General features: G+C 37.2%; 1 protein-coding gene across 20 annotated transcripts in view; it reads left to right on the plus strand.

Moving 5' to 3' along the window:
• LOC105469869 (solute carrier organic anion transporter family member 1A2) overlaps positions 1 to 25,704 on the plus strand; it is a 164,115-nt gene that overhangs the window by 119,307 nt on the left and 19,104 nt on the right. For 16 of the 20 annotated variants that reach the window (XM_071072089.1, XM_071072090.1, XM_011721410.3 and 13 more), the window contains 8 exons: positions 4,165 to 4,297; positions 11,832 to 11,938; positions 14,286 to 14,432; positions 17,613 to 17,711; positions 18,324 to 18,545; positions 21,225 to 21,389; positions 22,990 to 23,185; positions 24,642 to 24,807. In XM_071072089.1, the coding sequence (XP_070928190.1) occupies positions 4,165 to 4,297; positions 11,832 to 11,938; positions 14,286 to 14,432; positions 17,613 to 17,711; positions 18,324 to 18,545; positions 21,225 to 21,389; positions 22,990 to 23,185; positions 24,642 to 24,807 (1,235 nt within the window). The remainder of the gene's footprint in view (positions 1 to 4,164; positions 4,298 to 11,831; positions 11,939 to 14,285; positions 14,433 to 17,612; positions 17,712 to 18,323; positions 18,546 to 21,224; positions 21,390 to 22,989; positions 23,186 to 24,641; positions 24,808 to 25,704) is intronic. The other 4 variants (XM_011721421.3, XM_071072093.1, XM_071072094.1 and 1 more) reach the window with 2 other exon arrangements.

A 25,704-nucleotide genomic window follows, 5' to 3' on the forward strand; every position in this document is an offset into this window, starting at 1 on the left:
TATTTATAGTATTTATATTTAAATCTATCATTTGATAACCCTAAGGGAAACTAAGGGCTCCATCTTTGTATTTAGAAGATACAAAGGTAGAAGACCGCCAGGCACGGTGATTCATGCCTGTAATCCCAGCACTTTGGGAGGCCGAGATGGACGATCATGAGGTCAGGAGATCGAGACCATCCTGGCTAACATGATGAAGCCCCGTCTCTGCTAAAAACACCAAAAAATTAGCCAGACAAGGTGGCGGGCACCTGTGGTCCCAGCTGCTCGGGAGGCTGAGGCAGGAGAATGGTGTGAACCTGGCAGGCAGAGCTTACAGTGAACCGAGATTGCCATAGAACTCCAGTCTGGGTGACAGAGTGAGACTCCGTCTCAAACACAAACAAACAAACAACAACAACAAAAACAAAGGTGGAAGACCTAGAAGATGTAGAAGATATTGTTGGAGACCAAGGAAATTGCCTTACAAATGAAAATGCAAATATTTTTCTGCTATTTTGTCTGGGAGGTTAACAATTTTTTTTTTCCAAGTACAGAGAGAAGAAAAGATTGCTTTTATATCTCTCTGAATTTATTTCAGAGGCAGCCTGTAGGGAAGAATAAAGTCTACTCATAGATTCTGATTTTTGTGGATGACTGGGAATATGTGACCACAGAGAGGGAGAATGAGGGAAAGAAGGATTTCTTCCATGAAAAAAGTTATATAGAAATATGAGTGTCACTCTTTTCTAGTTTTGTAATAGCTTCCACTTTCTTCAAGGTGATAATTGCCTTTAATATAAATATATTTAAAAAATCAGGATTGAGGAGAAGCAAAACTGAAATAAGTGATTCTTGAGCTTATCTACTAGTGTTCAGCTCCCTTGGATCTTACCCTGTATCTCCTGTGTGCTGATCCCAGTGAGGGAGTTAGAACTAACTCCATGTATAGCCCACAAATTGACTCAGTTCATAATCTAACGGAAGGTAGAGATGCAGATAATGATAACATTAATTGAATGAAGTAAGTGTGGTAGCGTAAATATATACAAGGTCTTACAGGAACAGAAGAAACATAGACTCATTTAGGGAAGACAGACTCTCAGAGGTTGACTAAAAGTTTTCTAGGAGAAGAAACGAGGTTAAGCAAATGTGAAGAAAATTCCAGTAGAAGAAGCCTAAGAACGACGCAGCGTAATAGACTATGTGAGGAACAACATTTAGCTTGATAACATTGACTAGCCAAGATAAAATTGGAAAGGATTAGGATGTGAGCCTGGAGAAATGGGCGGGGGTGAGAAATGGGTTAATGAGAGCTTTGTGTGCCTGCTATGGCATTTACCTTTTAATCCTCTAGATGAGGGAGTGTCACTGAGGGTTGGAAGGGGTTATTAACCTTTCTGTGTCAAGGACTCTTTTAGCATTGTAACACCGTATGATCCTGGAATAATAATTTTAATTGCACAACAAAGAACTACATGGGTGCAAAGGAAGCTAGTTATATTGAAGTAGAATTATCAAAATATTAAAACAAATTTTTATATAGTAATATTTATACTTTTAATCCACCCATTAAATTAAAAAGTTACTAATTTTAAAGTAATTATTGTGTCAATATTTTAAATTGTTTGCAATGGCCATATTGTCATCTGAACATATCTGTAGCTTCTATTGCTGACCGTTGGTGACAATGTTCACATTGCAGTTATGTGAGTCTGAAGCACTGGGGAACTATCTGGGCTGGAGCTATTGATTAGCAAGTAAGTAGGCGTTTGCTAAAACTAGAGAGAGAATTTATGAGGTTATTTAGGGAGAGGATATAGGGTGATAATTACAATGGACAAAGAATAGATCCTGAGCTGCACAACATTTAAGGCACAGGTAGAAGAAAAGGAGTCTATGACAATGTGAAGAGAAGGAATGGTCAGAGAAACAAGAGGGGGAACCAGGAGAAAATAGTATTATGAAAGACAAAGGAGTAGAAATTTGAAAAAAATAAAGCATTAGCAGTGTGAAAAGCATTAGAAGTATCCAGTTAGATAAGAATGAAGAACGATTCCCTGGGTTGCATAATATGGAGATAACTGATGGTCTTTGCCAGGGCACTAGCAAATTTAGAAGCTAGGGAGCAGTGAAGGTAGGAGCGATGTTAGGGGATTAGGGAGGGGGAAAAGTGGAATCTATGAATATGGATGAATGTTCTGGGAAGTTTGGAGAGAAACTGGAGAATATGTGTAGGCTAAAGTCTAGTTGAGAGAGAGGCTTAAAATATATATGAGAGATTTTAATTACTAGAGTAAGTGGCTGAAGAAAATGGCAGTGCCCTGGTGATGTGTTTAGTGTCAGATGGTAAGATGGGCACCCCAACCTCTCAAACTGAAGGAAGGTGGTAAGGCCTTCAGGTGGAAAACTCAAATGCCTTCATGTTCGATTGCCCCAAATTTCTTGATAACGTAGAAAATATTAACAATTTCTACCACTAGTGGGTGGTGATAGATAGCTTGAGGAGAATGATGAAGATTAGAAATAGTGTGAAATTTATAAATGCCAATAAACATATCACTTAGCTTACATTTCCCCAGTCAGTTTTACAGGCAGCATTCTCCATACCTTTGAAAAAAATTACTTACCTTTTCCCATGCTTTCTCGTTGCAATTATTTCCTGACAGAGCAAGGCAGTTTAAAACACGAACTCACTCTTACATGAAGAAGGAAAGTTCTTCCTTTCTTCTCCTTTCAAAAAAATAGATATGAATTTCAAACAGTGGCCTCTGGAGACACTCCCTTCAACACGGGTGGCTTTGGCGATAGATTTTAGAAACCTAGAGAGGTCAATGTGGCTGATATAGTTATTAGGGTGGGGCGCTCTCCATTTAAAATAATGTACAAATGGACGTATATTCTACATACAGGGCAGACTAGAGAAAAATATAGATGGAAAGAAAAGTTTTCAAACTATACACCACTTAGAAGATTATTAACTCCTTGAGGAAAAAAATTTTTGAAATTTTTATAATCTTGAGTCATTGCAGAGGCATTCTTTATATATAGTGGGAGCAAGGTAGATATTATTTACTGAATTAAAAAATGTATGGTTGGCAAAAAACTTACTCATATATTTGTTTATTTCAAATCTTTACTCCACACTCTTCAAGGATCTGTCCATCAGATGGGCCTTCCCCCATTACTTTCTTTATTCTAAAGCTTCATCCTAAGACATGGGGATACATTTTTCATTGCCATTTTTATTCCTCAAATCCAGACTCACTGAAGACCCGGTAGAAGGCGGGGGTGGGGGGGTCTACTAATTTTTACTTAACTACATTGTCTGATCTAGGGAAAGAAGTAGAAAAAAAAATAGCCGGGCGCGGTGGCTCAAGCCTGTAATCCCAGCACTTTGGGAGGCCGAGACGGGCGGATCACTAGGTCAGGAGATCGAGACCATCCTGGCTAACACGGTGAAACCCCGTCTCTATTAAGAAATACAAAAAACTAGCCGGGCGAGGTGGCGGGCGCCTGTAGTCCCAGCTACTCGGGAGGCTGAGGCAGGAGAATGGCGTAAACCCGGGAGGCGGAGCTTGCAGTGAGCTGAGATCCGGCCACTGCACTCCAGCCTGGGTGACAGAGCGAGACTCCGTCTCAAAAAAAAAAAAAAAAAAAAATAGATCCTTGTCTTGGTCATGTTGACCAAAATGAAGGTATTTTTAAATAATGAGTTACAAAACACTCAGCTATCTAAATTTGACTTCTGCTTCTCTTTCTGGGCATAGGAAAACATGATAATGTTCTATGGAGTAGGCACTGAGAGAGAGGCCAGAGGTCACATGCAGGCTGACACCTTCTTTTGCACCTCATTTCCCAAGTCTAGATAGTCACAAATAGAGCCTTTCAAATTTCCCATAACCATTCTTTAGTCCCTTTCACTGGCTTCTCTTCTTCTCCCCTCTATAAATGTTGGTGTTTCAGAGATATCTGTTTCTATATCTGCCTACATTGCAAAACAGAACCTTTCTTCGGGGCAGGGATTGTGTTATATTTGTTTATTATTTAATACAACCCTAGCACAAATCCCAGTATTTAAGATAGTTGTTATGCAGTAAACGCTAGAATGTAAATAATCAGGTGAGGCTGTTAATTAAGACTTTGTTCATACTTTTTTAAATGATTATTCTCAATTTTTCCTAGGAAATCTTTTGTTGATTATATTTGTGAGTTATTTTGGAACCAAACTGCATAGACCTATAATGATTGGCATTGGATGTGTGGTTATGGGCTTAGGCTGTTTCTTAAAATCACTACCTCATTTCCTCATGAACCAGTAAGTATTCCAGTCTGATAATTTTGGGTGGTCAAATTTCACTTGCAGGAAATGAAGCTCGCACTATCCTCTCAAGGAGCAATGCTTTCCAACAGCATAGAGCACTGTAATGGGAAGGGGAAGACGCACATTCTGTTCCATCTGTCTATTTGGTGCTTTTGGCTGCCTCACTTCCATTTACGTAGTCAATTTTGTCAATTTACACAATGGGGATTTGACACCTTTTCTTGTGGAGTTGAGTCTGGTGAAAAGATTCTCAGGACCGGCCGAAACTTGGGATTATTCCCTTCTCAGGACCATGTAAATACTTCTAATTATAATGAGGTCTGCTTAATTGCAGGTCACCAAGGGACAGACCAGTCTGAAGATTGATTTTTCTTTTAATTTTTACAAAAGTAACTATGTACAAAGTCATAAAAATAGAAACTATACAAAAAGGCTGATATTGACAAAAAGTTCTCCCTTGTCACTTATTACTGCTTTCCAGAGGCAAGCACTTACAACTTTTAGCTCTTTCTTCTATTTGCTTCCAATTTCTTTCTTTTTTTTTCTGTTTTTCTGTTTTTATTATTTATTTAGTTTTTTGAGACGGAGTCTCTCTCGCTCTGTCACCCAGGCTGGAGAGCAGTGGCGCGATCTCGGGTCACTGCAAACTCTGCCTCCAGGGTTCAAGCAATTCTCCTGCCTCAAGCCTCCCAAGTAGCTGGGACTACACGTACGCGCCACCATGCCTGGCTAATTTTTTGTATTTTTAGTAGAGATGGGGGTTTCACTGTGTTAGCCAGGAAGGTCTCCATCTCCTAACCTCCTGATCTGCTTGCCTTGGCCTCTGTTTTTATTTTTGTTGAGATAGTCTCACTCACTCTGTCGCCCAGGCTGGAGTGCAGTGGTGCCATCTCCCGGCTCACTGCAACCTCTGCCTCCCGGGTTCAAGTGATTTTCCTGCCTCAGCCTCCTGAGTAGCTGGGATTATAGGTGTGTGCCACTACACTCAGTTAATTTTTGTATTTATAGTAAAGATGGGGTTTCCCCAAATTGGGCAGGCTGGTCTGGAACTCCTGGGTTCAAGCAGTCCGCCCACCTCAGCCTCCCAAAATGAGGGATTACAGGCGTGAGCCACCTGGCCCAGCCTTGCCTCCTTATTTCTAAGTAAATGTTATTCTATTAGTTTTGAATCCTGGCATACCCTGCTTTATTGCATTTCACTTTATTGCACTTTGCAGATATTGCATTTTTCACAAATTGAAGGTTTATGGCAACCCTATGTTGAGGATTAGAATCATTTTTCCAATAGCATGTGCTCACTTCGTGTCTGGGTCACATTTGATAATTCTTGCAATATTTCAAACTTTTGCATTATTATTGTATCTGTTATGGTGATCTGTGATTAGTGATCATTGATATTACTAATGTAATTGTTTTGATGTGCCACTAACTTATGCCCATTTAAGATGGTGATTTATTTATTTATGTATTTTTTTTTTTTAGAGCTATGGTGTCGCCCAAGGTAGGGTGTAGTAATGTGATCTCACTCACTATAGCTTCGACCTCCACAGGCTCAGGTGATCCTCTCACCTCAGCCTCTCGAGTGGCTGAAACTATAGGCACGTGCCACCATGCCTGGCTAATTTTTGTATTTTCTTTTTTTTTTTTGGTAGAGACAGGATTTTGCCATATTGCCCTGGCTGGTCCTGAACTCCCGGGTTCAAGCAATCTGCCTGCCTCAGACTCTCAAAATGTTGGGATTACAGGCGTGAGCCACTGTGCCAGTCTTAGGATGGTGAACGTTATCAATAAAATGTTGCGTGTGTTCTGACTGCTCCACTGACCAGCCATTGCCCCATTTTTTGCCCTCTCCTTGGGCCCGCTTATTCTCCTAGATACAAAAATATTGAAATTAGGCCAATTATTACAATAACTCTATTGTGGCCTCCAGGTGTTCAAGTGAAAGGAAGAGTTGCACATCTCTCACTTTAAATCAAAAGCTAGAAATGATTAAGCTCAGCGAGGAGGGCAAGTTGAAAGCCAAGAGAGGCCCAAAGCAAAGCCACTTGCACCAACTAGTTAACCAAGCTGTGAAAACAAAGAAAAAGTGCTATTTCAAGGAAGACACACATGATTAGAAAGTGAAACAGTCTTATTGCTGAGATGGAGAAAGTCTGAATAGTCTGAACAGAAGATTAAGCCAGCCACAACATTCCCTTAATCCAAAAGAGCAAGGCTCTCTCTTCTATTCTGCGAAAGTTGAGAGATTAGGAAGCTGCAGAAGAAAATTTTTAAGCTAACAGAGGTGGGTTCATGAGGTTTAAGGAAAGATCTTAGCTGTCTTCCTAACATAAAAGTACAAGGTGAAGCAGCAAGTGCTGATGGAGAAGCTACAGCAAGTTATCCAGAAGATCTAGCTAAGTTAATTGATGAACGTGGCTACACTAAATAACAGATTTGCAATGTGGATGAAACAGCCTCCTTCTTCCTTCTCCTCCTCCTCCTCCTCCTCCTCCTCCTCCTCCTCTCCTTCTCCCTCTCCCTCTCCCTCTCCCTCTCCTTCTCCTTCTCCTTCTCCTTCTCCTTCTCCTTCTCCTCCTTCTTCTTCTTCTTCGTCTCATGCTGTTGCTCAGGCTGGAATGCAGTGGCATGATCTCAGCTCACTGAAACCTTTGCCTCCTGGGTTCAAGCGATTCTCCTGCCTCAGCCTCCCAAGTAGCTGGGATTACAGGTGCCTACCACCACACCTGACTAATTTTTGTATTTTTTGTAGTGACGGGATTTCAGCACGTTGGCCATGCTGGTCCCAAACTCCTGACTTCAGGTGATCTGCCTGCCTTGGCCTCACAAAATGGAAACAGCCTTCTTTTGAAAGAAGATGCCACCTCGGACTTTCAGACATAGGGAGGAGAAGTCTTTTCAAAATATTACTGCTAATTGACATTCTAGGAGCTCTGATGGAGATGTACATGGAGATGAATGTTGTCTTCATGCCTGCTAACACAACATCCATTCTGTGGCCCATGAATCAGGAGTAATTTGGACTTTCAAGTCTTACTATTTAATACACACAGTTTGTAAGGATATTGCTATTATAAATAGTGATTCTTCTGATGGATCTAAGTAACATAAATTGAAAACCTTCTCGAAAGAATTCACTGTTCCACATTCCAATAGGAACAGGAGAGGAGGGCAAAATCTCAACATTAACAGGAATTTTGAAAAGTTGACTCAAAGCCTCTTGGATAACCCTGTGGGGTTCAAGATTTTAGTGAAGGAAGTCACAAGACTTTAGTGGAGAAAGTCAATGCAGATGTGGTGGAAAGGGCAAGAGAACTAGAATTTAAAATGGAATCTGAAGATGTGACTTAATTGCTTCAATCTCATAATAAAACTTGAATAAATGAAGATTTTTTGTTTATGATCAACCAAATAATGTGGTTTCCTGTGATGGAATCTACTACTGATCAAGATGCTGCGAACACTGTTGAAATGACAGCTAATGTTTTAGAAGATTACACAAAGTTAGGTGATAAAGCTTGTAAGGATTGGTAGGTAGGGCTTGTGAGAGGATTGACTCCAGTTTTGGAAGAAGTTCTACTGTGGGTAAAATGCTATCAAACAGCATTATGTGTTGCTGGGCGCAGTGGCTCAGGCCTGTAATCCCAGCACTTTGGGAGGCCAAGGCGGGAGGACCACGAGGTCAGGAGATCAGGACATCCTGGCTAACACGGTCAAACCCCATCTCTACTAAAAATACAAAAAAATTAGCCGGGCGTGGTGGCGGGCGCCTGTAGTCCCAGCTACTGGGGAGGCTGAGGCACGAGAATGGTGTGAACCTGGGGTGAACCCAGGAGGCGGAGCTTGTAGTGGGCCGAGATTGCACCACTGCACTCCAGCCTGGGCGACAGAGCGAGACTCCGTCTCAAAAACACACAAACAAACAACAACAACAAAACAGCATTGTGTGCTACAGAAAAAACTTTTGTGAAAGGGTCAATTGACACAGGAAACTTCATCGTTGTCTTACTTTAAGAAATTTCCACAGCCCCCAAAACCTGCAATAGCCACTACCCTGATCAGCCAGCAGCCATCAACATGGAGGCTAAAGCCTCTACCAGCAAAATGATTATGACTTTCTGAAGGCTCAGATGATTGTTAGCATCTTTTAGCAATAAAGCATTTTAAATTAATGTGTGTACATTGTGTTTCAGACATAATGCTGTTGCACACTTAATAGGCTACAATATAGTGCAAACATAACTTTTATATGCATTAGAAAATTAAAAAATTCATGTGGTATTCACTTTATTGTGGCAATCTGGAACCAAACGTGCAATGTCTCTGAGGTATGCCCATACATTAGTGTTACACAATATGTATTGAATTCCTACCATAAAATCATTTTTACTATTTACATTTGTATAATTATGTAAATCTTTTTTACCATTGAACCATGCGCTTGTCATTCTTTACTTATATGACTTTTTATTTGCTCTAGATTTAATAATTACTTCATTTTATCATATGGTTAGCTTTCTTTGTATTGTTCACTGATTGATCACCAAATTCTCCACTGGTAGGGCAAATGTCTCCTCAATATTCTTATCTCATATCATAGAGTTTGATTTTTGTCTTGGAGATTCCTCACATATCACTTTCAATTCTCCATCTGCAATCTGAACTTGGAATTCTCTAGACCTGCTGCATTGCTGTTTCTGTGGAATTTTCCCTCATCATTATCCTTGAGACTTTGCTTTTTTGCTGTTTCATACATTGTTATTCATTTTCTGGATGTCCTGTCTCCTGCTTTCCTCTTTCCTCTTCACTTGTTTTTGTGAAGACAATAATCTAATAGCTTTCCAAGGAAGTGTACAAGGGAAGTATAAAATGTAAGACTTTGTACATCTGAAAATATTCCTATTTTACTCCCACATTTGATTGTTACTTTGGCTAGGATAAAATTCTAGATTGGAAATATTTTCCCTAGGGATTTTGAAGACATTTTCCCAATGTTTTCCAGCTCTATCTAACACTTGTAATCAACACTTGACACAGGAAGCCTGTAATCAAGTGTTATTACTCAGAATCCTATGCCATTCTAATCTCTGTGATCAGCTTTCTTTCAGTGGAAACTATTGGAATTTTCTTTTAAGCTCGAAGTCCAAAATTCATGATAATTGTGTTTGTATAAATCTGTCTCCTCCATTGTGTCAGGAGCCTTCAATCTGGGCATTTGGAAAAGTTACTTTTGTTATTTCTTTGATAATATCTCCCCTTTACATTCTCTCATAACATTGTTTTCTTTTTCTAGATCTTCTATTACTTGAATATTGGACATCCTGTATTAACCTTATGTTTTCTCATCTTTTATCCCTAATTTTTTGTCGTCTTGTCTTGTTAGTTTCTGGGAGATTTAACTTTATTTTCCATGCCTTTGAATGACTTTCTAGCTTATGCTACCACATTTCTAATTTTCAAGGGCTCTTGTTCTTTGAATGTCCCTTTTGAAGGAACATCTTATTGTTCTTTCAAGAATGCATTATCTCTTCCCATCTAAATTTTGTTCATTTTTCTTCTTGTTCTCTGGCACCTCCAAGTGTACCTTTTTTTTTTTTTATTTGTTTGTAGCTGTCTTTACTGTTACAGACTTCTTTCATATATCTGGTGGTCCTTTGTTATCTATTCACACTTAAGAGGGAGGAATAACAACAAGAAGCCAGCTGGAAGTTCTGTATACCTGTGTAGGACTTGGCTAAAGGAGGACTTCTTTATAGAGTCATTGAGCAGGGACTGGCTGTTTTGCAGATGGCTCAGAATTGGACACAACCTGTTATCCTAGACAGGGATTCTTCAATCTGTTGCTCGGGAGGTAGAAGCTTAGCTACCAGCCAAATGCAAGTTGCAATCTCACTGTTTAATATGTAGATATGTAGTTTTTTAAACTTAATACCCCCAATTTTTTTGTATTGCCTTTCTATGCTCAACGTGCCTCTCCAGACTCTGGAGTCAATGAACATTTTCAGTTGGAATGGCAGGGAATGTCTCTGGAAGTTTAACGTTTCTTAAACACATTTTAAACCAAAGTGTTTGCACTCCTCTGTGTTTTGGACCATACTCACTTTTGCATTTAAGTATCTTGCCTGAATGTTCCTGGGCTTTGCAGCATTGCTTTCTTGCAGGCACTTACAGTTGCACTTCTCATATCTTCTATTTCAGTGACCACTCAGTTACCTGCTTTTCCATTTTCAAAATCATGTTGAACTCTCTTTTATTGTAAAATTCTCTACTTTTTTTTCCTTGTGGAATTATGCCTTTTTCTATTCTGTTGGAAAATCTGTTTACTGTCATTTTGCTGATGCTTTGGGAATGAATAGACTTTGAGTTACTGGATTTTTAGTGGATAAATTAACAAAATATATTTTCTCTTTTAAAGTATTTTTGAAGGGATCAGAGTTTCTAAGCAGAGTCTTTCCTTTTCTTTTATTTCTTAGCCTATCCAAAACAATGTTAAGTAACATTCAGCTACTATTTACATTTCTTTCTACCACCTGCCAAAGGTGTTATTTCCTTGCGGTTGTCATGTCTCATAGGATTAAAGCCTGTGTCTATAGTTCACAGTCAAACTCTTTGGGCATCACTGAACAATTGTTGTAAAGGGAAGGTATTTTGAGACTTCTTATTATATCCTATAGCACAGAAATTAAGACTATCAGTGGCATCCAAGCATAACACTCTAGCTTTTGTGCAACTCAGAAGGGCAAGTTTTCTTCTGGCTACCTTATCTGATAGAAACACAGAAGGCAATCCAGCATTATTTCTAACAGAGACTTCATTGAATATACTTTTTTTTTTTTTCCATTCTTGCAGCACGTAATTTACTTTCCGAGGAAAAGCAGGTGGATCTTGTGGTAATTTGCTTAAATTAAATGGTCATAGTTTATTAATCCATTTGTTCTTATGAGAAGAGAAAAAGTCATTACATTATGTGTCATGGTGATTGAGATTCTCTTAAGGCCTCTCATTATGATGGACAAATATTTTGTTTTTCTTAGAGGTTTATGAAACGCATGGAGGAATTATTGTAGGATTTCTCAGAAACTGGAGGTTTTGCTTCTTCTGAGCAAACTTTAGAGAATGCCAAGTTGAAGACTTGTTTTGTTGTGTTATTCCTTCCAAAGCATTTATCTTCTTAATTATACATTATTAAATCTCACATTTTTTAAAGTTTGTGTTCCTTATCTCATAATAATTATTTCCAGGAAATGATAACCTAAAAATCAAAGAAGGTTTATATTTGGTAATCTAAAGGTAGATCATCACAGGCAGATTATTGAAATCTAAGTATAAAAAGATTGTACATTTATAGAAAGTGGCAAGTTTTTTGATGATATTAACTTGTGATAACTTGGATGCCAACGATGAAAAGACATTTTTGCTGGATTTGAATGTTGTGTTGTATGGGAAGCAGAAGGTAACAATCTGTACATTGCCCACATTGTCCTCGTTACTTCCTTAAAATAAACATATTTTCCCTGTGTTTATGCAGATATGAATATGAATCTACAGTTTCAGTTTCAGGCAACTTGTCCTCAAACAGTTTCTTGTGTATGGAAAATGGAACCCAGATTTTAAGACCAACGCAGGATCCATCAGGTTGTCTACCTCATTGTATTGATTTTTGTTCAGCGAACTTATAACTGAACACTTTCTGCTGAGGGGCCTGAATGAGATATTGCTTGAGTTAGATAATTAAACAAAGATATATTCTCTCTCCAGGAACTTCCAAAGGAGTTACAATGGGTAATAAGAATAGCTAATAATAAAGAATGTTATTTTTCTTATATTTGAATGTATTTATTAAGAGTTCCTTGTTGATTTATTAACATGGTTATTTAACAATCAGTCAGAGGGCCGGGTGCATTTACTCCCAAAGTAACCCAGCACTTTGGGAGACTGAGATGGATGGATCACCTGAGGTCAGAAGTTCGAGACCAGTCTGGCCAACATGGTGAAACCTCACTCTATTAAAAAATACAAAAATTAGCCGGGCATGGCAGGGGGCACCTGTAATCCCAGCTACTCAGGAGGCTGAGGCAGGAGAATCGCTTGAACCCAGGAGGCGGAGGATGCAGTGATCCAAGATTGCACCATTGCACTCCAGCCTGGGCAACAGAGTGAGACTTTCCTCCAAAAAAAAAAAAAAAAAAAAAAAAAAAGAGTCAAAGACATCTTTCCAAGGATCACTGTCAAGTTCATTCCACAGAGGAAAATGTCTTAAAAGAACAGATTTATGCTGATGATTTGGTGTATATGATTATGTAAAATAGGAACTACAGACAGAAACAAAGTTCAAGAGATTTGTGTTCTATAACTGATCTTTAATAGCAGGGAAAACAGGCAAGTACACTATAGTTCTGAATTACTCTATTTCCTTTCTATCGACTTAGGAACTTGTCTTTCTGCTCTTTTTTTTTTTCTCTCTCTACTGGAGATAGTGCTTTAAAATTCTACACAATAGTAGTACTTCTTTAAGCTGCCGATAGCTCTAGGCACCAATGTATTGACTTCTGCCCCTTCTGTCCCTTCTGCTATGAGACTTGTATAATCTTCTGGTTATACTTGGTCTGGAGATGACTCTGATGACTCAACATTTTTATGGGGACATTTTTATTCTGGATGCATGTTCATGGAAGTTGCGGTAGTCCACAAGGGTGGGAATTTCATGACCATCATTGAATCAGGAAACCAAAACAGTTTCAAAAAATTGAAAAATATCTGTCTCAGAAGAAGCCAAAGAACTCCCGTGGGGGAAACAAAGGAAAACAGTGATATTAACAGTGGTCTGTGTTCTCTTCCTGAGCTGGCTATTGCCAAAGACTGACCCAGGTGCTAGTCGGCTTCATTGTGGATATAGCAAAACCTTCCCATTCTGGCACATCTCCAGGAAGGTGGATTGATGCTTTCAATTTTGCCCTAGAATAGGCCTAGAGTTTGCCTGTGATCTGTAGACACAAATCACTTTGCGCATCACACAAAAAATCTGAATATCCAGAAATAGAGACTATTATTTTCTGACTGGAAATAACAGAGAGATAGCGCTCACAAGAAATTCCTGGACCCAGCTGTGGTCAGGACCTCACAGTCTCACCTGGCCAATTTACAGGAGGTGAAGAGTGCATTGACCTTCACTTCCCTGAAAACGGGATTCCGCAGAGCTTCCTCCCAGCTTATCAGCTATTTCAGCCTAGAACATAGATGGCAAAGAGATTGACATAATTCTTCAGAGATCTCCCTATCTTTCTCACTTTCTATTCCCTTTGGTCTAGTCTTGGTTACTGTACTAAGTAGCTGTGTCTCCACGGATTGGGGTGGATTTCTGTATTGAAAGTTATTTGGTTGTTACAGTATACAACATGCTCTGTAGAGAACCTATGATGAACACCCAGTTAAATATTTTTAGTTTCTATGAAATAATTAGAGCTGTAGAGAATTCATGCTTTAGCGAACTTTTGTTTAAATCTTATAAATATAGTACCAATTCTAGAGAAAGATACTTTTGTGTTTTTGTCTCCCCAAAGTTGGATAGGAATGGGGAAGCACTTGTAGCAGCTGAATGAGTTCGGGAGTTGCTAAGAAACTGAATCTCTGTAGAGAATTTAAAAACCTTGATTTTTAATGTTTACCAATTTCTGTGGTGTAACACTGCTATGAAACTACCAATGAGGTGTCACTGAGCACCTCGGGAGGTGTGTATATTCATCTCTCCCAACTCAGTAGGAACTGGCTCCAGCATATCACTTACACTTGCCCATACTCAAGTCTGCTGTCAGAAAATGCACTAGGGGTGCCCCAAGAAGTCATTGCTGGAATAGTAATATAAATCATTGACAAGGGGCCATCGTCATATAACTGTGAAATGCCTACAGAAAACATAGAATTAATATTACTGACACTTTATTGTCAATGTGCTAATGTCATGTCTTTTTTTTTTTTAATGCAGAGTGTACAAAGGAAGTTAAATCATTAATGTGGGTGTACGTCCTGGTAGGCAATATTGTACGTGGAATGGGCGAAACTCCCATCCTGCCTTTGGGTATTTCCTATATAGAAGATTTTGCCAAATCTGAAAATTCTCCTTTATATATTGGTAAGTTTTGAAAATCTACCTTAGCTTCTTTTCAGGGCAATAAGTTCTTTGAGGTTAGAAATGAGTTATACTTTTGTAGTCTTAGTGATTTCCACAATGATGAGTGGAGTGTCTTGGCACAGTTGGCCTTTCATAAAAGTTTATTGAATGGAGATGAGATATGCTGAATGACGATGAGCTACTTTGTTAATAAATCTACTTTCTACTATTGGAAATACCACAAATGTAGTGCTCCTGGAGGTGACCCTTTCATTTGCTTTGCACCACACCATATCCAATGTGTTAAGAGACTTACCAATGTTTTCTCTAAAATGTTCCATGCATTCAAAACCTTTCTCACTATTTTCACTACCTCTGTTTTTGTTGAGGTTCTCATTACTTTGTCTGTAGGTTCTTTTTATTAATTATTTTCTCTTCAGTATTTTCTTTTCTCAGTTTTTAAGAAACATTCCTGCAATATATTTTTTCTCAAGCATTATTTTAATCATGTCTTCTCTACTATATTTATGACACATATAAGCTCCTCATTTATTAAATCCGATCTCTCCACTTATTACTCATGGCTCTGCATGGCATTCACTTACTTAGTTTTCTATATAGTTTCTCTTCATCATGATCTCTCCATATAGTCAGGCTTCTTGATATTTTTCACAAATACGTCTTCATCTTTTTGTTTATGTTTCTTGAAATTATCATTTTAAAATCCATGTAGGTCACCTGGCACAATAGCCAACTTAAGACCCACTTTCTTGTGCTGCCTTCCAATCTCTGAAATATTCTTAATTTATTATGCATGACTTGCTTATATGTTTTGTTATTCTATCAATAGTTGGTCATAAACTCATAACGTTTAGTATAGGGACATTTTGCCATTAATGTATGTAGGCATATCTTTTAAAAACTAGAAAAGTCAAAGAGGGTGAGAGAAGATGGAAATAATTTATACATAATCAAGATGGATTAAAATATTGAGGAATCATTAACCCAAGTGACTTTTGACACATTTTGGCAGCAACTCACTAATTTTGCAATAATCTTTTCCAGTGATTTTCTATTCAGTCCTTTTAACTTCCTTCACACACTTATATTAAAAGAATGCAAATACTCTCCTACAATAAATTAACAAACAACTTGCTATGATGTCTATATCTTTATTCAACAAATACTAGGGTGTATTATACATAAACATAGCTGTGATGATCTCTAATACATATTAAAATGAGGATGATATGGTCCATATAAGGTTAGTAAATAAAGAACTACATAATTATTAGTACTATATATATAGTGTGTGTATATATATGTATATACATATATAGTGTGTGTTCATGTGTGTATCCATAACCAAATAACTATAAATCAAATAGCTCTACACCAAGAAAACAGTTCCATGTATGGCTCTGGAGTTTAGAAGAGAACACAAAAGCTAGGTTAAAAGTTGGAGAATCGACCGGGTGTGGTGGCTCATGCCTGTAATCCCAGCACTTTGGGAGGCCGAGAAGGACAAATCACCTGAGGTCAGGAGTTCAAGACCCACCTGATCAATATGATGAAACCCCGTCTCTACTAAAAATACAAAAATTAGCCGAGTGTGGTTGCATGTGCCTATAATCCCAGCTACTCAGGAGGCTAAGGCGGGCAGATCATCTGAAGTCAGGAGTTTGAGACCAGCCTGCCAATATGATAAAACCCCATCTCTACTAAAAATACAAAAATTAGCCAGGTGTGGTGGGTGCCTGTAATCCCAGCTACTCGGGAAACTGAGACAGGAGAATCACTTGAACCCGGGAGGTGGAGGTTGCAGTGAGCTGAGAGCGTGCCACTGCACTCCAGCCTGAGCAACAAGAGCGAAACTCCGTCTCAAAAAAAAAAATGTTCAAGAATTATCTATAGAGAGGTAATAAATGAAATCAAGAGGGAGAAATGAGGTTGCTGTGGAAGACCGTATATATACTGAGAGATATTAGGATAAAATACTGGGAAAGGTTTCTACTTAGTAAATAGAATAGGAGAAAGGAAAATCAAAGAAGGAATAGTCATAAGAACACAATGAAACAATACGTGTCTAGTTTAATGAAAGTCTTAGGAAGAAATGTGAAAATAATCTAGAAATTATTGGCCAACAATGTCAAATAACCTAGAAAGCTAGGAAGATGAAGACCAAAAGAGGGCACTAAATTAGTGACAAAGAGATCACTGGGGCTACCTGAGAGTATTTGGGGGAGAACGTAAAAGGATTTGAGTAAAGTGAGTGAGAGGTGAGGAAGTAGAGGCAGAGAGTATAGTGAAAGGAGAAAAAGCAGGGTGGATTTGAGATTTTGTAGAATCATTGGCTATGGGGAAATTGAACACGCACAAGAGAGGGAGTGTTTGGTAGAGCAAAACCTTAGAGAAGATAGAAGGGGTTGGAACCAAGAAGTTAGGTGTGTATAGGGTGGGTTCTCTATAGAACCGTGGAGAAGGCAGAGATAATAGGCAAAGCCAAATTTTGAAGTGAACAGGAAGAAAGTTGAAGAAGCTCGTGTCTGGATTTTCAGAGATCAGGGAAGGTTCAGCATAGGTTCTGAATTGTAGACAAGTGATGAGACAGCTGATGATGGTATTTTAATAGATAAGAATTCAAATGAAGACGGATAGGACTGATGGAATAAAAATGTGGAAGAAAAGGAAGGAGAACATGATAAAATCAAAGAGTTGTGTATCATATAATAATAATGAGGACATAGCCAGAAGGAAGTTTCAAGTTGTAGATCTGAGAGTGAAACTTTTTTGAGGAATGTGCCATGAGAGATCCATTATAAGATGGTATTGCTTCAGAATTCCTCCCAAAACATGCCTGGGGGATGAATTAACAGGACCTTGGTTATATCATGACCTAGTCGATGGCATGATCCCAGCTGGGACTGCCTGTGTTGCTACAGCAAATCTCTACTTGTGACCCAACATGAAAGAGAATTTGGAGGCCAGGGAAAGTGGCTTTAAATTAGGAGGCTTCTTTTTCAACATTTGCAGAAACAACTGTCACTTATATGTACATCAAGCTTAACTTTCATATAAATTGTACATCTAGTCAAAAGTATCCAAGGCAAAAACATTCAATCTTCAGGCTTTTCATGGACCTAGAACTCTTTATGTGGGCATATAACTGTACTATAACCTTATACTTTTATTTATTTTTAGGGCTTATAGAAACAGGAGCTATTATTGGTCCTTTGATTGGACTTTTGTTGGCATCATTCTGTGCAAATGTTTATGTTGACACTGGATCTGTGAACACAGGTAATTCAATAAAATCTATTTGTACAGTGTCTAGAGTATACAAAGCATCTCAGGTGTATTATCACATGTAATCATGGCCTTACTTGACCTTCAATTTGTTAAATGATCTCCACTTTAAAAGTGAGAAACTCTAGTGGAGGAATTTAAATAACTTTTCAAATATTCCAAACCAGAAAACAGTAGAGCAAAATAAAATGCTAATCTGACACAGAATCACATGCTCTTTCTACTGCACTTCAACTGTATTTCTTGGTTTTACAAAATTTAGGCATGTAGGTTTGAATTTATTTCAATTAAGCAATCATTTATTGATGATGAGATAGAACTTGTAGCTGTTTAATTAATACCTGCTTTTAAATCCCTTACATGATAGACAGATAACCAGCCTAATTTATTACTAGACAATATTATAACACCACATATTATTAGAAAAATTTTTTCAGTGTCTGAATTGTAAGCCAATTTTATACTTGGTTAGGACCTGATAATTCTAATTTTAAGAATTTTCTATACAGAAAATACTGACTTAAGTATTAATACATACAGAAAATGTATTAATCTATACAGAAAATACTGACTTAAGCTAATAAAAGTGTGTATATTTTTTTACAGATGATCTGACCATAACTCCCACTGACACTCGTTGGGTTGGTGCATGGTGGTTTGGCTTTCTGATTTGTGCAGGAGTTAATGTGCTCACTGCCATTCCTTTTTTCTTTTTGCCCAAAACACTTCCAAAGGAAGGACTGGAGAATAATGCTGACATCATTAAAAATGAAAATGAAGACAAACAAAGAGAAGAGGACAAGAAAGAAAAATATGGAATCACTAAAGGCAAATATACATATTTTAAATACTATGAAATTGACCTTTTATTTCATGTAGATATGTCTGTATTTTAGTCTAACACTATGATATGCTATCCTGTGTTGAGACAATTTGTCATCAACTGTCACCAGTCAGTAATACCTAACTAGTCCTTTTCTTCCTATGGTGCTACTTGAAAAGAAATAATATAATTTGGAAGCTGAATTATTTCAGATTAGCATTCATGTAAACTTTTATGTCAGTCTTGGCACTCTCTCTCTCTCAGATATCTATATCTATATCTATATCTATATCTATATCTATCTATATCTGTGTTCTCTGTAAAATGGGTTTTTTGAGCAAATGAGACTATATGTATATACTCTCATATATATAGATATATATATAGTCTCATTTGCTCAAAAAACCCATTTTTCAGAGAACATAGGTTGGATTGAAACAAAATGAACAAGCAAATTTAAACTAAGAACAAAAGTAGGAAAGTGTATACTCTAATCTTAATAGGTAGTATAGTTTTGTAACCAATGTGTTAGTTTAATTATGAGCTTCCTGGAAGTTAAAGCAGAAAGGAAAAAAAAATAAAAAACATGATCAGTGACCCACCTCTCTATACTTGGTAGAGGGAAGAATAATTATAAATAATTTATAAAAAGAAATATAAATAATTTATAAAAAGAAATTATAAAAAAAGAAAAGAATTATTTATAAAAATTTATAAAAAGAAGCAGTTCTCCAAGGAAGAAATTGTAGAAAAAAATAAAAAATGATCATATGATGTATGATACAGGTAATATTGAGCCACATAGCGGTTTTCCAGCAAATGAAAGGGTAAATTTCATGTAACATTTTTTTTTTTGGTACAGAACCTCAATAAAAGCTCAAAGCATAATTTACAGAAGGGTTTTCTGTGGGAAACTAAACTAAAAAAGTCTCAGTATTTAGTACTCAAGAGCACTGATGCTCAAACTTGGCTGCACATTGGAATCACCTAGGAAATTTTAAAACTGATTGATGCCTGGAAGTTCTGTAGTATTCCCAAAAGGTCTGATTTAGTTAGTGTGGATGTGTGGCCTGGGTATTGGAACTTAAAAATGTTTATTTGATGGATGGGGAGGGGCTCAGTTTTCTGTCAAATGGGGATAAATTATTGTGGTGGGAAGGTAAAAGACATTCTAGCACACATTATTATTAATACTGATACTAGTGTTAGTACTTTTATTGTTGCCGTTGCTGTTTCTATCATCACCCATAAGTTACAATGTCAATTTGCAAGGAAATTTTTTTAACAATTATAAATTCTCTTAAATCACAATTGAGCATAATTTAATACATCTTGGGTCATTAGGAGCCAACTCAGAATCTTGCAAATTCTCAGAATCATTCTGATGATATTAAAAACTCTTCTTAAAGGATTGTTATGGACTGATAGACCTCTTGTGGTCTGCAAGATCAGTTCCATTTTCAAAATCAGGAAAGAGCTTAGCTTGTTGCAAGACATAGAAAACAAACTTGTGCTTCTGAAACTCATCTATTAGGACAGGGATGTCAACAAACATGGGTGACTTAAAAACCTTCAGAGTCGGACGATAACTGTCTCTCCTGTCAGGTACCCTATTCATAAATATAAATTTTATAATTATAACTCATTTGTTTGCATTAATCTGTGTGTCTTCCTCTTCTAAATTATTTATTTATTGAAATTTTGTTCCAGAATGAATTGTGAGCAGTTTATTAAGCAAACCAGGATTGTGCAAAATAAGAAAGTCAAGACAGAGAACATGTGGACAGGAAAAGTGAAAGGAAATTAAAAGTGAGAACTTGATCCTGAATGGCAGCAGTGTGACCAAGAACATTTACTAGAGGCAGGCCACACATTACTAGAGGCAGGCCACACATTACTAGAGGCAGGCCACACATTACTAGAGGCAGGTCACACATTACTAGAGGCAGGCCACACATTTGGCTCTGTGCTTTTTCTAACAGGAATAATTTTTGATTAAATCATTTACATAGTCCTTAGAATGTACCAAATGAATCAGCATCGCTGAGGGTGGGACCTGGATGTTGGTATTTTAAAAAATATCTCCATGTAGATCTTGTTGAGAACCATTGGCAGAACCACTGAAACTGTTGTTCTGAGGAAGCAAAAAAAAAAAAAAATTCTGGATACTTGAGAACATTCATATCTCATTAATTCCCACATATATCTTTATTTCAAATGTTCAAGGAGTGATAAAATAAATATTTATGTGAAATCTTCTTTATCAACTTGATTTTTCTGCAGACATTACAGAACAGAACAAGCATCTTTCATTCTAATGAGCTGTAGAAAATATAATATATTAATAGAAGAACAAAAGATTAGAAATAAAATGCTGTGGACGTAGACAATATTTTGGTCACTTTGTTGTTTTGCTTATTGATCTTTAAGACTCAATAGTGACTTATTGAGGGCAAATCTATTGTGTTCTGATCCCTACCCAGTCAGCTACATCACTGACTTCCGGAAGCCACCAAACATTTCTATGACTTCAGCTTTTAAGAGGAAAAAGGAATTAACAAACACATACACATTACAAAATAGTAAAAAGCATAATTTGTTGAGGAGGTGGATGTTTCAGGAAAAGCCAGTCATAAAATGCAAAGCCAAGTTCATTTGACACAGTTGTCATTCTTTCATTTCAGATTTTCTACCATTCATGAAAAGTCTTTCCTGCAATCCAATTTATATGCTTTTCATACTTATAAGTGTGATTCAGTTCAACGCATTCGTTAACATGATCTCCTTCATGCCTAAATACATAGAACAGCAATATGGAAAATCATCTTCAGATGCAATCTTTCTAATAGGTATGTTTGCTTTTCTCTGCATTACTAGCACACTTTTTTCCCCCATGAAATGGTGAACAGTGTGATGGCAGGTGTAGCAAACTCCTAAGTTGAAGTCTTTTAGCATATTTTTTGTCTCTGGTGGATTTCTTCCTTCTATTCTCAAAAAAAAAAAAAAAGAAAAAAAAAGAAAGAAAGAAAAGAAAAAATCAAGAAAGGGTAGGGAAGGGAAGAGGTCAGAAATATCTTGATTTTCTCTCCGAAGTCAGAATGTGAATTCATAATATTAATGCAAATCTTTGGGAGTGCAAAAATTACGTATTTTCAGATAGGGTTCTGCATTTTACTACCAAATTTTACTCTCTTGGTTCCAGTTCAAGGATTCTGTGGTCCTCCTAATTTAATTTTTCGGTCCCCCTAGTGGTTGTAGGTGTCTGCAGCCACACACATTCGGCCTTTCCTGCAACCACACTAACCTCAGTGGTTTTAGCCTAACTTGGGTTTTTCCTGGGATCTTTCCACTGTTTTGAAAAGTCAATATCCCAAGCTACTTGTATCCACACTACCTAAAGTGCTTGTGAAAGCTTCAAATACCTGGGGTTCCCCCTAAGACACACTGAATCAGACTCTAGGGCGTGGGGCTCTGGAATGGATTTTTAACAAGTTCTCTCCATAATATGATTCAGGGAGCCAGATGTTCACATTGTATGGGTGGAACCTAGGGCTATCTTCTCCTTTTACTATTCTTTTTTTTTTTTTTTTCTCTTATTGGGAAGGGTTGAGAGAGGAAGAGCGCTGGCCAGTAGCAGCAAGACATGAAATGTAAATACACCTGACAGCAACAGGCTCAGCAAAGTGACTCTCTAAAGTACCTTGAACTGGGTGTGGTGGCTCATGCCTTTAATTCCAGCACTTTGGGATGCTGAGGAGCAAAGATCACTTGAGGCCAGGAGTTCAAGACCAGCCTGGATGACATAGCAAGGCTTTGTCTCTGCAATTTTTGGTTTTAAATTAGTCAGTGTGGTGTTGTGTACCTGTAGTCCCAGCTACTTAGAAGGCTGAGGTGGGAGCAGCCCTTAAGCCCAGGAGGTTGAGGCTCCAGTCAGCTATGATCATATCACTGCACTCCAGCCTGGGCAATAGAGTAAGATTCTGTCTCTAATAAAAGAAAAGAAAAGCACCTTGAGAGAAGTCTAATTCTTCACAACCAAAGTGGGCATAAGTAACTGAAAAATTGTATATATATGTTCTCATTACACAGAATAGAAGGTAATAAATGAATAAATTACTGGCCAATTTTGACTTGCCACTTCTACCTGGATCCAAAGAAGAGAGATTTTTGTCATGATCTCTGCCTATAAGAAATTCACAAGCTACTGCAATGAGTTAAACGAATGATAATATAACAAGAGTCTCCCAAAATATACTTCCCCATTTATGGGGTATTTCAAAATCTCCCTGTGGGTCATATGTAACTAAGTGGGGATAAAATTAAATCATTCTTCTTCACTATGAGTTGGACCTAAATAGTTTCTTATATAAGACATATTACATAAAAGTGGTAACATATTGATTCCATTGGTAAGTCATTTTGTAAATAATATTTTATTTGCATTTATAGGTATTTATAACTTACCTCCAATATGTATTGGATACATAATTGGTGGTTTAATTATGAAGAAGTTCAAGATTACTGTCAAACAAGCTGCCCACATAGGATGTTGGTTATCCTTACTTGAGTATCTTCTCCATTTTTTATCTTTTCTTGTGACTTGTGAAAATTCTTCAGTTGTTGGAATAAATACCTCTTATGAAGGGTATGTTGTTTTCTAATGAATGTCAGAATCTTTCAACAAATGGTTAATATTATATTTTTTACAATGGCAATGCATGATCAGATCATTTGCTTGTTGGAGTTAATGGTAGTAATCCATGCTCTTCCTGTATCTTTTCTCCATCTGTCAATCAAAAGCCAATCTATCCAAGCTCTAGGCTTATTAACAAGATTGGGAACATATCACAGGGTGAGTGAATTTATGATTGCATGTGCATGTGGGTGTGTGTGCATGATTGTCTTTGTGATATCCGAGTAGACATTATCCTATGAAAGAAACTACCTACAGTTTTAGTTTGTATTAAAATATGTTATCCATATGTCTTATACTCCCATAACTGAGTAAAACTAAGGGTAGACTATACAGTCAAAGTAGCCTTTATATGTTTATACAATGGGCTTAAGTTTGGCATAACTGAATCATAATACATGGTAAATTAATTAATACATAATTCATATATTTCATTTGTATTGCTATATCTAAAATATTGAATACTTTCATATTTTGTATTTTGAAGGTTATCTGGGTTTTATTGAAAGGTTTTCCATAGTGATGTACATTAAAAGAATTCACCTATAGGGCACATTTTGATAATCAAGCTATCAATTAAAATGAAATAAAGAACATCCTAAAATGTTTTTTCAAAATTATCAAGGTTTATTAAATTGAAATAATTTCAAATGTAAAATAATAATATAATTTTATATATGGTATTTGATTTGAGACTCATAAACTTTATTTAAGATAAGCATTATTACCTCCACTTACAGATTCAGAGAGATTTAATGATAAAGGGAGTTCATTTCAAATCTCTTCAACCACATCAATACAGAAATGGATTTTAAAATTGGAATAAATTTTAAAGATTGTCTCCATCTCCAATGATGCTGATTCCCAGACATAATGTGTCGAAAGTCGCACTGTGATCTAGTCTGAATTCAGTCTCTAAACTGCCACGCAAGTGCTCTTTCAATCGTATTACAAGCACTGGTCACTTGTATTTCTTTAATTCAAATACCTATGTTTCTGGAGCTAAATGTATTATCTATATTACAAGTGGAACTTGCAGATTTTTGTCTTCATGCTAGTCCTTTCTTGCTATTTGCTACCTAATGGATGCATCACAGAGATTAGTTCATCCTCATTTTTGAGATCTAATAATATGTGAAAACGTGACTCCCACAAGGTAGGCACTCAATGCTTGTTTATTACCTGTATATTCTTCTGAGATAAATCATTGAAAGCATGGCTATGTGGTCATCAAAACAGGTCTCTTTTATACCAAAGCTATAGTAAACAGGTCACACATTGATGATTGGAAGATTTCTCTTTCTATTCATTGGAGAAGAGGAAATCTAATTGGGGACTGAGATGAAAAGAAGAAAAAAAGGATTGAATCATCTTTTAATATCTATGGCATTATTTTAAATCACTTCAGAATTCCACAAGATTTGTATATGGGAAATAACGTCTTTGCTAATTGCAATGTGGATTGCAACTGTCCATCTAAAATATGGGATCCTGTGTGTGGAAACAATGGCTTGTCATATCTGTCAGCTTGTCTTGCTGGTTGTGAGACATCCATTGGAATGGGAATAAACATGGTAAGACATCCTATTTGACAGAACTTTTTTGAGTTGCATTTTTACTTTCCAACTATGAACTGGGCCTACACTTAATAAAAGTAAAATTAGTGTTTCCTCAAAACCAAATTAGTTTCTTTGTATGTGGAAAAATAACTCTATGACAGTCACTTGATTACCTTTTATTTCCCAGATCTTATGTAAAACCTTCATAGCATCTGAACAGTGATCTGAAATTTCCAAGAAGTTTACATTATTACTCAAATAATTTGGGTTGTAAATACTCTGGACTAAAAAAATTTTATCATTGAAATAAAGTTGGTGGTTTTGATCTCAATTGTCCAGCTAATTGCTTTGCTATACATATATATATATATATATATATTTTTTTTTTTTTTTCTGTGTATATGTATGGGCGTGCTTTCTGTGTTTTTCACATTCTGACAGTTCTTTAAGAATTTAGAATTAGGAATGTTCTCTTGCTTCTAACATATCACGATATAATATAACAACAATACTAATACTAATATAATGTTGGTTGGTGATCAAAGTAAACTAAAATTTTGATTCTTAGTAAGACCTGGAAACATGTAACAATTCAAAAAGAGTTGACAATTCTGTTTCTGAAATAAACCCTCCTCTCCCCTCCCCTCCCCTCCCCTCCCCTCCCCTCCCCTCCCCTCCCCTCCCCTCTCCTTTCCTTTCCTTTCCTTTTTTTGAGACGGAGTCTCACTCTGTCACCCAGGCTGGAGTGCAGTGGCACGATCTCGGCTCACTGCAACCTCCGCCTCCCGGGTTCAAGCGAGTCTCCTGCCTCAGCCTCTTGAGTAGCTGGGATTACAGGCACACGCCACTACACCTGGGTAATTTTTGTATTTTTAGTAGAGACGGGGTTTCACCATGTTGGTCAGGCTGGTC

The sequence above is a fragment of the Macaca nemestrina genome, chromosome 10, assembly GCF_043159975.1.
Source record: "Macaca nemestrina isolate mMacNem1 chromosome 10, mMacNem.hap1, whole genome shotgun sequence".
Taxonomy (NCBI): domain Eukaryota; kingdom Metazoa; phylum Chordata; class Mammalia; order Primates; family Cercopithecidae; genus Macaca; species Macaca nemestrina.